At 39.3% G+C, this 17,077-nt stretch overlaps 1 protein-coding gene across 1 annotated transcript in view; it reads left to right on the forward strand.

Annotated features, from left to right (window-relative positions):
- LOC123762551 (Krueppel-like factor 8) overlaps positions 1-11,003 on the forward strand; it is a 70,970-nt gene extending 59,967 nt beyond the window's left edge. Inside the window, exons 3-4 of the mRNA XM_045749077.2 lie at positions 5,673-6,679; positions 8,662-11,003. Of these exons, the coding sequence (XP_045605033.2) occupies positions 5,673-6,679; positions 8,662-8,892 (1,238 nt within the window). The 3' untranslated portion in view covers positions 8,893-11,003. The remainder of the gene's footprint in view (positions 1-5,672; positions 6,680-8,661) is intronic.
- The last annotated feature ends 6,074 nt before the right edge of the window (positions 11,004-17,077 follow it).

Below are 17,077 nucleotides of genomic sequence, written 5' to 3' on the forward strand. Positions count from 1 at the left end.
GGCTAACATCAGAACGGCGTTCAGGAACCTGTGTAAGGAATCATTCAGAATCTTGTACACCACATATGTAAGACCAATCCTGGAGTATGCGGCCCCAGCATGGAGCCCGTACCTTGTCAAGCACAAGACGAAGCTGGAAAAAGTCCAAAGGTATGCTACTAGACTAGTCCCAGAACTAAGAGGCATGAGTTATGAGGAAAGGCTGCGGGAAATGCACCTCACGACACTGGAAGACAGAAGAGTAAGGGGGGACATGATCACAACCTACAAAATCCTCAGGGGAATCGACCGGGTAAACAAGGACGAACTTTTCAACACTGGTGGGACGCGAACAAGGGGACACAGGTGGAAGCTGAGTACCCAAATGAGCCACAGAGACGTTAGAAAGAACTTTTTCAGTGTCAGAGTAGTTAGCAAATGGAATGCATTAGGAAGTGATGTGGTGGAGGCTGACTCCATTCACAGTTTCAAATGTAGATATGATAGAGCCCAATAGGCTCAGGAATCTGTACACCAGTTGATTGACGGTTGAGAGGCGGGACCAAAGAGCCAGAGCTCAACCCCCGCAAGCACAATTAGGTGAGTACAATTAGGTGAGTACACACACACACACACACACACACACACACACACACACACACACACACACACACACACACACACAGACACACACACACACACACACACACACCGCTGGACCAAGAGATCTTTCAACATGCCAGAGAAAGGCGTCAGCTACACGGCGCACGGTGCTATCAGCCTGGCTTCCTGCCTCCAGTTTCCTGTGGCGGGAGAGTTAGTTGAGCGGAAGGTGTGAGTCAGCCTCCACGCTCTCCGCGTCGCACCTCTCCTCTTACACAGTTTACGCTATCATTTACGCATTTTGCGTACGATATATACGTCTGCGAGTGTCGAGGGTGAGAGTGGTAGCTTGATAAAAAAAACGTGGTTTCGAACGCGAGAATACACGGGGCAGACGTTTCCTCCATAATAAATAACACGGGGGTCATGACTTTTACCGTGAGATTATTTTCAAACCCCTTCTAACGTCGTGCCATTTTAATTAGCGCAACGAAAAATGGTGTTGATATGTGTAAGACTAATGATAACATGGATAGCATCATATTATGTAGACTACTCTCACTGGAAACAATTGGTGTGAAAGCGTGCAAATTACTGCAATCACTAGAAATAACTGAAGTCAGTCTGGAAATAACTGCAACGAACAGAAATAACTGCAGTCATCCTGGAAATAACTACAACCACTGGAAATAACTGCAGTCAACTTGGAAATAACTACAACCACTGGAAATAACTGCAGTCAACTTGGAAATAACTACAACCACTGGAAATAACTCCAGTCAACTTGGAAATAACTACAACCAACAACTTTACGAACAATCCCAAGAACCATCACATGTGATGCAGGTATTTACGACCAAACTTGAACATTATAACTTATATCTTATTTAATGTAATGTTACCTTTTAACAGTTCCTTAGTATTGTAAACTCTCTCTCTTAACTCAAGACACCGAAGCTTAACTAAAACCGTCTTTCAGCTAATCGTTACTTAAAACTTGTTTAATATTAAATTATTATGGATTATTTTTAACTACAGTCTTAAACAATGCCCTCTGTCCACCCTTATCTGTCTTAGATAGTCCAATATAATGACCTGTCCACCCTTATCTGTCATGGACAGTCATATATAATGACCTGTCCACCCTTATCTGTCATGGACAGTCATATATAATGACCTGTCCATCCTTATCTGTCATGGACAGTCTCATATAATGATCTGTCCACCCTTATCTGTCATGGACAGTCTTATATAATGATTTGTCCACCCTTATCTGTCATGGACAGTCATATATAATGACCTGTCCACCCTTATCTGTCTTAGAGAGTCCTAAACAATTCCCCTCTGTCCACCTCTGAAGGCTAAAGCAAATTCAGTGCATACATATCGAGAAGCTGGGATGTATACATGTATGCCTATGGAGATAACGTTTGACTGTGTCTGTGGAGCATGTCAGTGAATGCACCGCTCATTTATATCTGTCTTTGATGTCCATAGGGAATGGAAAGGATGGGGGAGGTAGAGGGATGGGGAGATGAAATTCTGGAAGAGGATGCGGGTGTAGAGAGAGAGGAGGTTTGAAAGTTCGGTGGCCTGTCCACCATATATCTGTCGTATATTTGGAATAATGTGTGTGCTGCTGGTCTAATGTGTGTGTCACAGCCGTCACTGCTTCATTTATTTATCTGTCTTTGTGTCTGGTGTGTTTGCCAGCTCCCCAGTTCAATGCTAATGGTTCCATAGCATGTTATGAACATGATGTTTTCAACTGATGTGTAAAGTTTTGATTTATGGATTTCAGGGGGGTTCCCCTTTCTGCGTTATTCAAGGATTAATTGAGGATGGTGTGCTATTGCATGCCTTGCTTTTCCAAATTCGTCGATAATTTGAATTTGGAGAATTTAACAGTGTCTTGGTACCCATTTATGGATAATATATAATAATCGAAAAAGGTGTTGCCGGAGGAGTTGTAGGCAGGGGTAGTGGTGTATATATATATATATATATATATATATATATATATATATATATATATATATATATATATATATATATATATATATATATATATATATATATATATATATATATGTCTGACAGTGTCAGACCACGGAGGAAGAATTGAAACAGGAATTTCTTTAAGTACTTTCGTATTTAATAATACATCTTCAGAAGGGTGTATTAATACACCATTCTGAAGATGTATAATTAAATACGAAAGTACTTAAGGAAATTCCTGTTTCAATTCTTCCTCCGTGGTCTGACACTTTCACTTTTTCATCACGTGTTAATTTTCGTGATTTACACATATGCACACACACACACACACACACACACACACACACACACACACACACACACACACACACACACACACACACACACACACACACACACACACACACACACACACACACACACACACACACACACACACAACATCAGAACAGCGTTCAGGAACCTGTGTAAGGAATCATTCAGAATCTTGTACACCACATATGTAAGACCAATCCTGGAGTATGCGGCCCCAGCATGGAGCCCGTACCTTGTCAAGCACAAGACGAAGCTGGATAAAGTTCAAAGGTATGCCACTAGACTAGTCCCAGAACTAAGAGGCATGAGTTACGAGGAAAGGCTGCAGGAAATGCACCTTACGACACTGGAAGACAGAAGAGTAAGGGGATACATGATCACAACCTACAAAATCCTTAGAAGAATCGACCGGGTAAACAAAGATAAACTCTTCAGCACTGGTGGTACGCGAACAAGGAGACACAGGTGGAAACTGAGTACCCACATGAGCCACAGGGACGTTAGAAGGAACTTTTTCCAGAGTCAGAGTAGTTAACAAATGTAATGCATTAGGCAGTGATGTGGTGGAGGCTGACTCCATACACAGTTTCAAATGTAGATATGATAGAGCCCAGTAGGCTCAGGAAATCTGTACACCAGTGGATTGACAGTTGAGAGGCGGGACCAAAGAGCCGAAGCTCAACCCCCGCAAGCACAAATAGGTGAGTACATTTTTGCTATTTTTGTTTATATACAAGAATTCTTACATTCTTGTATAGCCACCAGCACGCGTGGCGTTTCAGGCCAGGTCCTTAATCCTAATATTCCCTGGAATACGACCCGCCAAATCGTTTAACAACCAGATACCCATTTTACTGTTAGGTAAACAGAGGCTACAGTTAAGGATTGACACCCAGTAAATCCTCCCCGGCCAGGATACGAACCGAGGAAAATCCCTCGCGAAACGGCAGGGGAGTGTCTTAACCACTACACCACGGTAGTGGACTATCGTGGTGATATCCCCGTGGTGGTTCCCGGTTCCAGTAGTGAATACTTGAATTTTCATTGGGTGAAAAAGCCATGTAATGAAGCCAAACATCATCATCACATTACTAGGCCCTCCTTGTGAGCCACACTCCGGAGCCGGTCGGCCGAGCGGACAGCACACTGGGCTTGTGATCCTGTGGTCCTGGGTTCGATCCTAGGCGCCGGCGAGAAACAGTGGGCAGAGTTTCTTTCACCCTATGCCCCTGTTACCTAGCAGTAAAATAGGTACCTGGGTGTTAGTCAGCTGTCACGGGCTGCTTCCTGGGGGTGGAGGCCTGGTCGAGGACCGGGCCGCGGGGACACTAAAGCCCCGAAATCATCTCAAGATAACCTCAAGATAACCACACTCAGCCAATACCTGCATGAAGGACGGCCAGGAAACATGGTGCATTAGGACTAGATGGGGTACCAGGCGGTGCCCGGGTGCCGTATCTCCCACCTCCCTCTCCACTCTCCCCCTCCTACCTCTCTCTTCCATCTTTCCCTTCCACTCTTTCCACCTATTCCCGTCCACTTTCCCCCACTCTTGCTCTCCTCCCCTGTCTCTCTCTTCCCCTCTCAGAACTTGCAATCCCAACAAACCACAAAGTAACTACAAAGTTTTTTGTACTGTTGTTATTTTGATGCACCTTTGTAACGAATTAACCATCGTAAAGAAGTAATCATTGTAACGAAGTAACAATGTTAACCCTGTCGTGGTTGTGGTGTTTGCGGGGTGGGATATTCCAAGCCATTCTCCTGTTTAGATAGCAGTTTGTGTAACTATGAGCACCATAGTACAAATTTTGCCATTCTAAACAATTAGATAGTAGAACTTTGTACTATTCACTTTATAGATTCGGAAAAATTGAAGCTAAAAACAAACTTAAATATTCCTAGGCCTAGTATAGGCACACATTTTAACGTGTCAGTTTAGTTTGTCTTTGCAACTTAAGTAGAAAATAGTTTTCCGGGTTGTCCAACTCAATAGTGCCGATTTCTACTTCCTAATTTCATTGTACGTCGGTATATATACTATGGTGCTCATCGTTACTATAAGTACTACCAAAACAGGAAGTGATGGGTTGGATATTTACACCAGCTGAAAACTGACGAGACGCAATTGAAGCCAATCGGCTGATCTCATCCAGGCCTTAAAAATACTAAACAATTTGAATGATATTAATCCAGACCACTTCTCTGTAAGGTCAAGTGTAACGCACACAAGGGGCAATAGCTTCAAACTCAATAAGCCACAATGTAGGACCGAAAACAAGATATTATTTTTCACCCATATGGTAACAAACCCATATAATCTCCTATCCACCCAAGTCGTAAATGCCAAGATATTACTCATGTTTAAGATTCAGCTGTAAAAAATCCTCAGGAATAATAGCAGTTCTCAGGTAAATTAATGCTAAAGCTTTGTGCATAGCTCATCATTCACTTGTGCTGCACTCTGTGCTCTGGTTAACATGCTCTCTAACTCGCCATGCAGGTGATGTGACCCGGGTGACGAGTGACGAACAGTCCACCACTGAATCTGACAAACTTATTAAAGCTAAACCTACCACTTCTCACAGACTGTGTATAAAACATGTGACTACATGATTTCTTTGCAGTTACGTGTCAGGATTTCTATACGTGACTTTGCCAGGCTGACGTCAGTATGTAAAACAAAATTATAGCTTCTAGATCTTCCGTTTCCCCATCCCGCCTCCCTCTCTACTGTTTCGTCTGTCTACTTAACTAACCTGTGGCTCATCTTGCAGATGGCCTGGACCTGGAGACGCTTGATCTGGCCGCCCTGGACAGCCTCGACTACCTGTTCCCCGAGCCGCCCACGCCGCCCACACCTCTCAACATGCCGCCGCTCATCGGCCCCATGGAGTCGCCGAGGGAGGAGGACGTGGGCGTGATGGAGGGTGTGTCCCTTCTGCCGGGGTTGGACGACCTCCCGTCTCTGACCGACACTGTGCCCACACAAGACTCGATTTCTGACCACATGTCCAAGAACACTTCGGAGCATGCCTCCTGCGGTGATTTCCCGCCCATGGGTGAAATGCCAAAAACGACACTGATGAAAATGGGCGGATGTCCCCGGCAGCCGCCACCCCTGGAGCTGCTCCAACACGGTGGCCTCTCACACCCGTCCCTTGACCTCTCTCTGGCTTCTGTTGACCTCCCACGCTTCGACGTCAACCTCTCCGCCCTCGACGTCTGCCCGCCGCCATTCAGCATCGACCTGCCAGCGGACATGACCTGGGCAGCACCGCGGGGGGAGGATGTGGGCGGGGGCGGGGGTCTTTTCTCACAGCTGCTGGAGGACGAGGTAGAAGAGAGCCCTAAGGTGGTCAACGTGTTCCTCACCGGTCATGACTACACCAACAAGGTCGAGGGCGTTCACCACCCGCCTCTGCCGCCATGCCAGCCCATGACCTCCCTCCTAGGAGGTCGTCTAGGGCCCCCAATGCACCTTCCCCCTAGGGAGCCGCCCCCGCCAAGACCGGATCCCCCGCGGGATGATGAACGGGTCTTCCAGTGCTCTTACTCACGATGCGGGAAGGTGTACGCCAAGTCCTCACACCTGAAGGCTCACCTGCGGCGCCACACTGGGGAGAAACCATTTGTGTGCACCTGGCCCGGGTGCTCTTGGAGGTTTTCTCGCTCGGACGAGCTGGCTCGCCACCGTCGCTCCCACTCCGGCGTCAAGCCCTACCGCTGTCAGGTCTGCGACAAGCGCTTCTCCCGCTCCGACCACCTGGCCAAACACCACAAGGTATGTCCCACATGTTTCCCACACTCATTCCCCGTCTCTCACGTTGTCATCCTCGTAAATACGTATTTTGGATGGTTTTCAATTGTCGGAAACAGGATGTCTATTAAGCTGATCGACGTTTCCCTAGCCAACGATTGGCAATTTCCTAGGATGCTACCCGTAACAGTTGACTAACTCCTGTTTACTGCAAGGTGCACAAATACATCAGGTATAAGGAAACGTGACTAAAGGACTCGTTCTGGCATTGAATCGTACCCTGCAGAACTAATCGATTTTCAGCTAGCTGTTCAGACCACTAAATTATGGAATTCACTTACCAAAAATGGACGATAGGCTATGTACACTGGCGACGGTAAACTCTCCTCAGCTTGATGTCTGCAGCCAGGAGTATCAGTCGCGGTAGGCTGAGTTGGTAACGTCCTCTGGTGGACTGTTATATGGCAGTTCTGCTGATCTTTGCCACCAGCTGAGATAATCTGTCAATGACCGCCTCACACACCACAAATAAATTGTTCATCATCACAACTTTCGTCGGATGATCGCTTCTGTTGTCAGTGTCAAGATATTTACGTTTTCTATGGTTCGGAGTCACGGAATTTTAACATGCATATATAGATGCACATACTTGTTGTTTTGTGTGTAATGAGAGCTATATCTTATTCCAATAAGTGTTCGATGCTGAAGGGTAGCTTGATAGTGATAAGTTGTTGTCTGAAACTTACTCTTACTCTGTGATGTCTGAAGCAGAGTAGTAAAAAAGTTAGCTTGTCTCTGGAATTTTGCATTGGATTAAATGTTAATTTATGTCTATCTTGTTAGTACAGCTGTGCTGCTAGTTTTGTACGCCTCAGCCTTAGTCTGGTCGTTCTTTAATCTATTTCTCTCTGTATATATACTTGGTATGTTTCCAACCTTGCCAGGTCTTTTCATACATGTGGCTACGACGTTTTGGACGATGATGGATTATAGGGGTCACTCCATATTACATAGAAAATTCGTTAGTGTGTGTGTTGTAGCGTGTATAGTTTTCTTATTATTAACAAGTTCATTTATACAATATTGTGTTGCTGCCCTAGTTTATATGAGGGATTACAAGGTATGGGCCTAGAGCCAGGTAGCCGTAAGTTCCCAATATACCCCCTATCTCACAGGTGGGGTTAGTCATACCTGGGATGTGAGGCTAGACTACTAGCTTGTACTAGCAACATTTGGGTACAGTATGATACTATCTTCTAATATCCATGAATGAATGTAACTTTTAAAATTCACTGTACACTGTAAAAAACATTGTACATCTTTTGCATTGCTCTATTTTTAATTATTTTCCTAATTTGTGATAGACTCTGAAGTTTGTAAATGTCTACATTTCTTCTCTTAGCTGCAAGTTTTGCAGCTTCGTCTGCAGTATCATTTCCTATTATTCCCACATGACTTGGCACCCAGTTGATAAGTACCCGACGGGCCCTGTGATTGCTCTCATTATATTCAGTCGTGATTTTCCTTTCTCCTTCAGATATTGAATTTGCTTGTTGAATGTCATTTTAGAATCTATCCACACTTCGAGATATTGATATTGTGTAACCCACTGAAGGTCAATGTCTTGAATGCGTAGGTGCCTGTCTGGAGTGTTGCCGCCTAGTTTCATTGCCTTAGACTTCTGTGCAGATATTTTTAGCCCTAAAATGCTGCATTCAGATGTTACTTTATCTAATGCACCTTGTGCTTTATTTAGAAATGAAGGACCTGTAATGACTAATGCTATATCATCAGCATAGCTTAACAATTTAACCTCTTCTGCAAATGTCATGATAACGAGAGTTTATTGCTGACTTTCTAAATACAAATATCTTATCACGTATTTATTATTTATAAGTTAGCCTATTGGAATAAATTATTATTATTATTATTAATGTGATTTTGATTGTTTTAATTTTTATGATAATTACTATCAAACATCTAAACACGAGCTCGTTGTTCCCCAGGTACACCGTCGGGATCGTGTACTGGCGCTCTACGGTCCTCTGTCTAATGCCCTGCCTGCACGCCGCCCGAGACCAGCCCCGACCACCACCAACCCACCTCCCAATATCCGCCCACAAACGTCGACGCACGCCCACATCGCCACTCACCAGCCTCTGCCGCCCGTGGTTCACACCATCGAGTTTCATAGCGCTCGTCCCATTCGAGTTTGCCAAGTGACTCGAATCGGCTAGTGAGGGGGATCAAATATGACGTAACTCTGTCAATACAGAAGGGATCAGAAATGACGCGTGTCATCCAATAAGGGAATCTGATATGACGCCAACTAGTTAATGAGGGTATCCAATATAGCGCGAATTTGCCTGTGATGGGATCCAATATGACACATATCAGTCAGTAAGAGGATTTAGTATGGTGCGAGTCAGCCAGTGAAGGAACCCAGTACGCAGCAAGGTTGACAGAAAACCGACCTGATGTGACGCGAGTCTTCTGGTGAGGATATTTAATATGGAGCACTAATGTGTAAATGATGGGATTCAAGATGGCGTGGACAACTTCACTAACCGTGTCTCCTGAACCGGATGTTGGAGTGTGTGCTACACTAGCCTCCAAGGAACGAAAGTAATGACATATTCCAGAAACCTCTGAATGTGCACTGTGGTAATTCTACCTAACTGAACGCCTAATTAAATATATGAAAGAAGTCGATCATCATTTGTTTGCGACACCATCGCTTTAGTTTCACAAGTGGCGCAAAAAGAGATATTTTAATAAAACTGAATTTTTGTTTTGTATTCGAGTCTCTGTGAAAGTCAAGTGTGTAAAATTATGCTAATAACTCGTAGCAACGGAAAAAATTATTCACGAAAAAAATACCTTTTGTAGATACCGTACTTTGAAACATTCTTAAAATATATGAAACTAACTTGAGATCAAACCATTGTGATCAAAGGTTAATATTTCTTTGGGCAGCAACGAACTTCTGAATCTATGTATCCTGCTTAAACGAGATGGGAAAGATAGATCCTAGCGATCGCTGTGTCCATCTTTAATGTACAGTTTGGTCGTCAATTCCTGCCACAGTTTTCATCGAAATGTTCTCACATTTTCCGTGCAAGTGTTGGTTTTGAAGAAATGTTTTGCATATATCCACCCAGATCGATTACTATGATACTCTGACTGTAATATGCCACCTCCCATTTTTATAACATATTAAATATTTAACCATGATCTCTGAGATTAACAAATAGGGAAAACAAAACCTGTAAATACTTTATTTTTAAGTGCGTGTTAAGTTAAGCAAAATTCTTTCGGTATTGTGTAAGATATTGTGTAGTTTTGAGATCAAAACTTCAGCAGCCAAGGCCAAAGATTATCCTAAGTCGTGGCTAAGATTCGCATTGAGACAATGTTCAAGACTGACGTAGCAGATCACACACGTAAACATGGCCCATTTTATGTTAGCACGCACATTAGTTTAACCATTTAAATGTCGTGACAATTCAATTTCTTTCTTTATTATGCACCCCATACCCATCCCATGGGCGGTGGTGTAAAGGATTACAGAGGCACATAATCGGTTCAGGAACTGAACCCTCTAGTTCGTTTAGCTAAGCAAATAACAATCTTTTGACGCTAGTTACAAAATTATTAATGTTATATATACATGACAAATTTAATTTTCGTTGCTCAACGTCTGTATAGGCATATGCTTCTGGTAACTATGGATTCAAATAGAAAATGCTATAGAGTTTTATCCATTGCTGCTTAACTTTTATAATTTGTATAAATGAGTAATCATTAGAAAATTGTATTTAATAACTTTACTGCATTAAATATCTGGTGAAATTAATTGTTAAATTAAGATTATCTTTCTTTCCTTCTGTTTTAACAAATACAGCAGCCTATAGAGAAGGCAGGCCTATAATTTCAAGTTATTATAATTTTAATTTAATTTTCGTGCAGAATATGTTGCTATTATCTTGGACAATGTCTCTCAAATGCATTTCGAGGGGTTAATTAAAATCCCGCCACTTCTCTTTATTTCTGCATATAATAATTATGGTAAATGTTCTATAATTGTTTAATGGTTTTATCTTACTTTAGCATACAAATGATTGTATGGAAACTTTATGATATGAAGCAAGACATATTCCTAATATTATCACTCATCTGTCATCTAGTACATGTTGCCAGTACTAAATAAGTGTATAATATGCTGAAAATTAGTTCATCTCATGTGTAATGGAAAATAAGGTATATTTTAAGAGCTAATACTAATCTTAAATTAGGTATAAATTTCCAAACCTAAAAAAAAATACAAGAAATAAAGTTAAAAAACGTACTGTTAATTTAACACCTGGCATATTGATAGCATTAAGATAACGTGTAGCGAATATATATATATATATATATATATATATATATATATATATATATATATATATATATATATATATATATATATATATATATATATATGTCGTACCTAGTAGCCAGAACTCACTTCTCAGCCTACTATGCAAGGCCCGATTTGCCTAATAAGCCTAGTTTTCATGAATTAATGTTTTTTCGACAACCTAACCTACCTAACCTAACCTAACCTAACGTTTTTGGCTACCTAACCTAACCTAACCTATAAAGATAGGTTAGGTTAGGTTAGGTAGGGTTGGTTAGGTTCGGTCATATATCTACGTTAACTTTAACTCCAATAAAATAAAATTGACCTCATACATAATGAAATGGGTTGCTTTATCATTTCATAAGAAAAAAATTAGAGAAAATATATTAATTCAGTAAAACTTGGCTTATTAGGCAAATCGGGCCTTGCATAGTAGGCTGAGAAGTGAGTTCTGGCTACTAGGTACGACATATATATATATATATATATATGTCGTACCTAGTAGCCAGAACGCACTTGTCAGCCTACTATGCAAGGCTTGATTTGCCTAATAAGCCAAGTTTTCATGAATTAATTGTTTTTCGACTACCTAACCTAACCTAACCTAACTTTTTCGGCTACCTAACCTAACCTAACCTATAAAGATAGGTTAGGTTAGGTTAGGTAGGGTTGGTTAGGTTCGGTCATATATCTACGTTAATTTTAACTCCAATAAAAAAAATTAACCTCATACATAATGAAATGGGTAGCTTTATCATTTCATAAGAAAAAAATTAGAGAAAATATATTAATTCAGGAAAACTTGGCTTATTAGGCAAATCGGGCTTTGCATAGTAGGCTGAGAAGTGCGTTCTGGCTACTAGGTACGACATATATATATATATATATATATATATATATATATATATATATATATATATATATATATATATATATGTCGTACCTAATAGCCAGAACGCACTTCTCAGCCTACTATTCAAGGCCCTGATTTGCCTAATAAGCCAAGTTTTCATGAATTAATGTTTTTTCGTCTACCTAACCTACCTAACCTAACCTAACCTAGCTTTTTTTGGCTACCTAACCTAACCTTACCTATAAATATAGGTTAGGTTAGGTTAGGTAGGGTTGGTTAGGTTCGGTCATATATCTACGTTAATTTTAACTCCAATAAAAAAAAATTGACCTCATACATAGTGAAAAGGGTAGCTTTATCATTTCATAAGAAAAAAATTATAGTAAATATATTAATTCAGGAAAACTTGGCTTATTAGGCAAATCGGGCCTTGAATTGTAGGCTGAGAAGTGAGTTCTGGCTACTAGGTACGACATATATATATATATATATATATATGTCGTACCTAGTAGCCAGAACTCACTTCTCAGCCTACTATGCAAGGCCCGATTTGCCTAATAAGCCAAGTTTTACTGAATTAATATATTTTCTCAAATTTTTTTCTTATGAAATGATAAAGCTACCCATTTCATTATGTATGAGGTCAATTTTTTTTTATTGGAGTTAAAATTAACGTAGATATATGACCGAACCTAACCAACCCTACCTAACCTAACCTAACCTATCTTTATAGGTTAAGTTAGGTTAGGTAGCCGAAAACGTTAGGTTAGATTAGGTTAGGTAGTCGAAAAAATATTAATTCATGAAAACTAGGCTTATTCGGCAAATCGGGCCTTGCATAGTAGGATGAGAAGTGAGTTCTGGCTACTAGGTACGACATATATATATATATATATATATATATATATATATATATGTCGTACCTAATAGCCAGAACGCACTTCTCAGCCTACTATTCAAGGCCCGATTTGCCTAATAAGCCAAGTTTTCATGAATTAATGTTTTTTCGTCTACCTAACCTACCTAACCTAACCTAACCTAGCTTTTTTTGGCTACCTAACCTAACCTTACCGATAAATATAGGTTAGGTTAGGTTAGGTAGGGTTGGTTAGGTTCGGTCATATATCTACGTTAATTTTAACTCCAATAAAAAAAAATTGACCTCATACATAGAGAAAAGGGTTGCTTTATCATTTCATAAGAAAAAAAATATAGTAAATATATTAATTCAGGAAAACTTGGCTTATTAGGCAAATCGGGCCTTGAATAGTAGGCTGAGAAGTGAGTTCTGGCTACTAGGTACGACATATATATATATATATATATATATATATATATATATATATATATATATATATATATATATATATATATTTATATATATATATGACAATGTCAGACCACGGAGGAAAAATGAAACAGGAATTTCCTTAAGTACTTTCGTATATTAATACATCTTCAGAAGGAGTATATATATTAATATACGAAAGTACTTAAGGAAATTCCTGTTTCATTTTTCCTCCGTGGTCTGACATTGTCACATTTTTAATCACGTGTTTATTTTCGTGATATACACACACACACACACATATATATATATATATATATATATATATATATATATATATATATATATATATATATATATATATATATATATATATATATATGTCGTACCTAGTAGCCAGAACGCACTTCTCAGCCTACTATGCAAGGCCCGATTTGCCTAGTAAGCCAAGTTTTCATGAATTAATTGTTTTTCGACTACCTAACCTAACCTAACCTAACTTTTTTGGCTACCTAACCTAACCTAACCTAACCTATAAAGATAGGTTAGGTTAGGTTAGGTAGGGTTGGTTAAGTTAAGTCATATATCTACGTTAATTTTAACTCCAATAAAAAAAATTGACCTCAAACATAATGAAATGGGTAGCTTTATCACTTCATAAGAAAAAAATTAGAGAAAATATAATAATTCAGGAAAACTTGGCTTATTAGGCAAATCGGGCCTTGCATAGTAGGCTGAGAAGTGCGTTCTGGCTACTAGGTACGACATATATATATATATAAATTGCATTAATCATTATCGTTCATCTGTCAATAGACGTGTTGCCAGCATTAAGATAACAAAGGACGAACAAATTAATTCTATTGATCATCGTCGTTAATTGCCATCGTATGTGTTGCCAGCATTAAGATGATAACTAAAAAGAATGATGAGTTCCGGCATTTTGGTAAAAATAAGTGATATGTTGATATATATATATATATATATATATATATATATATATATATATATATATATATATATATATATATATATATATATATATATATATATATAATGAGGCAACATCTTTCGTATGGCAATATTACCACAAACCGGATATCCTAGGTGATAAAAAACTGAGATTTATAGGTGATCGTAGACTGGGCATCCTCGATTATTGTTATCCAGATATCCTCGGTGACTGTAAACTTGACATCCTCGGTGATTGAAAGCAATTAGAATCGCTGTTATTTTCATCTCAACAAATCTAAACTCAAAAATAACTGCTGAACTTCATACTCTAAAATAAGCCATTAATTAGCACATCTTGATAGTGTAAAAAAAACATGATTTTTTGTATCGGCTGATGAAAACTTGATTTAAATATTTATGTTTTGCATCTGAATTTACAGTAAGTTATTGAATTAGCTTTTTAAACTCTTTTTATTTTTGTTGTTGAAATTTGTAAATGATTTAGGAGTTATAAGTGATAGCATTAATTAAGTTTCAGGCATTGGTCTATTTAAGGGTTCTATTATGAAACCAGTAAGTATTTCTGTTACAGGATCAATTTTAGTTTCTGTTATGTAACCAATTAAGGTTTATGTTAAGGGACCAACTACAGTATAAGAGTTCTGTTATGGGACCAGTTTAAGAGCTGGATTTAGATCTGATCTGATCACGTTGATAAAACTCAGGGAAACTGAGTATTATTCCACCTAATATTTCACTGTAATGTTAAGTATACATTATGTTACCATAAACTGTGCCTGTAATAAAGACATGAAAGTGGTGAGAAAGTTTTGGTTTTTTATATTTTAATAATTCGTTTATCGACCCCCATAAAACCCATTCTGATGGGCGGTGGGTGGAAAGTTTAAGTCACAATATACTGTAATTGTGAAAAATGATGTGTGTGTGTTATGGGGATTGTAATGATGCGTGAACTTCAAGGTAGTGACGTTTATATAATAATTCATTTTGTCGTGGTCGAACCACATGCCCAGCCATTTCAGTCCCGTCCGGGATTCGAACCTTGGAGCCCCAATTGTGAGGTGAGAACGAACTCAACTGTACTACCCTGACCCTACAATCGGGGATCCCAGGTTCGATTTCCGGCCGGGGCAGAAATGGCTGGACGCGTTTCCTATCACCTAAATAGCTACCCAGGATCGAGTTAGTCAGCTTATTGTGGGGTACCACTTTTGGGGGGTAGGGGGGAGAGAGGTCTGTAGTTCGTCCTTGGGGGGACCTCGATATAAGCCTACCATGTATATACAATGGCTGCCTGTCCCCCGCGACACAATGAATCATGTACTAAGGGGCTCGTATAAAAGATGTGTGAACGTCAAGATAGTGTTGATATCTATGTGTTGCGTCTTGCTGTTGCTCTTGAGTTGCCTGCACGTTTTCGCGGTGCTTTCGTGCTAAATATTATTAATTTTATGGTGCTTACTGGTAAAAATTAAATAGTCCTCATTTACACAAATATAACAAAGATATGCTGTGTTGGTTTATCGCTTGAATTTTATTATGTTATACCAGCAATGTCGTATGGTAATTTGCTCAAGATAGTATGTAAATATAAATCACAGCGCAAGATGGAGTTGAAGTCTTAGAGCAAATGCAAACTAGAGGAAATGTGACATCATTAATTCGAAACGAGGTTTTATAAACAGCGCTTTTCTGGTGTGAAATACCGCATTTAATAAGCGAAAGTTTTTATTACGATTAATATAACTAGCATCTGCAATTGTTTATCACTCGACAATATATTCATGAATATTTCAAAGTTCTGGCCAAAGTCACGTGACTTCTGGCAGCGACGATAGTTTGATTATTGTCTTTTTTTTTATTAACAAGCTTTTTGCCGATGTCAGCGGTTAGTTTATTGTGCAAGCCAGCCCGTTCCGGTATGTGCTTACCTGGGCGGTGCATGCATGTCTGCATCATTATTTCTTGTACACTGTAAGTATTATTATTTAATTTTTCTGGTAGAAGTTTATCCAGATTTGGTTTGATGAAAAGCTTAAGGCACAACAAGATTTCATACTGGCGGCTTCTGCTATGTCCATCTCACTAAACCATTGCAATGCTCACTCTAGTACGTATATATGCTCGAAGCCTTGTACAATTGCCCTTCCTTTTTAGTCGCTTTAATGATTGCCGTTTAACCATTCATAAATGAATAGGTTTGAGGGTATAATGCCAGCAGTGGAGGTTACATAAGAAGGCGGCCGGCTCAATGTTGTCATGCAAGAAGCGAGTTAACGCCTCCGCTGTTTTTTCTCTTTCGTATTGTGTTTCTTTACATTTATAATGCATTAGGCTAGCTATAAGTAATATTGATAGTGTAACGGTATTCAGTATATAGCCTATGTTTAGATACAACTTTCGACTCTTGTTCAGTTATTGAGGAATGCTTGTGTGTTATATTGTGATGCTGTTGTGTGAGGCTCAACAACACTGCTGGTGTTATGATATCGGTGGTTTATGAGGCTGCATAAGCTTGATACTCGCGTACTACCATGTGCTCAAATATTATTGTCTCTTCAAATTTCCTTTCAAAATAGATTTCAAGTGCAATTATAAAACATTTTCTGCTTATGCTATAATAAATATATTTTCTTATTGCCATTCCAAGAGAAGTTCATAAAACTACCATATTTTCAGATAAACATGATTTATTTGTTATAAAAGTATTAGGAAATGAATATGGTAACACATCCTAGTTACCATTTTGCCATCAATATTATATTTTCATTTTTATATTTCGTAATTGAGAAACGTTAATGAAAGGTTTTTAACTTTTTTCATAACTTCTCTCGTTTATTCCTGTAAAATTAAAAAAAAAAGTTGGTGTCACTAAATTATTCTCTGAATATATATAGCCTT

The sequence above is a fragment of the Procambarus clarkii genome, chromosome 5, assembly GCF_040958095.1.
Source record: "Procambarus clarkii isolate CNS0578487 chromosome 5, FALCON_Pclarkii_2.0, whole genome shotgun sequence".
Lineage (NCBI taxonomy): Eukaryota > Metazoa > Arthropoda > Malacostraca > Decapoda > Cambaridae > Procambarus > Procambarus clarkii.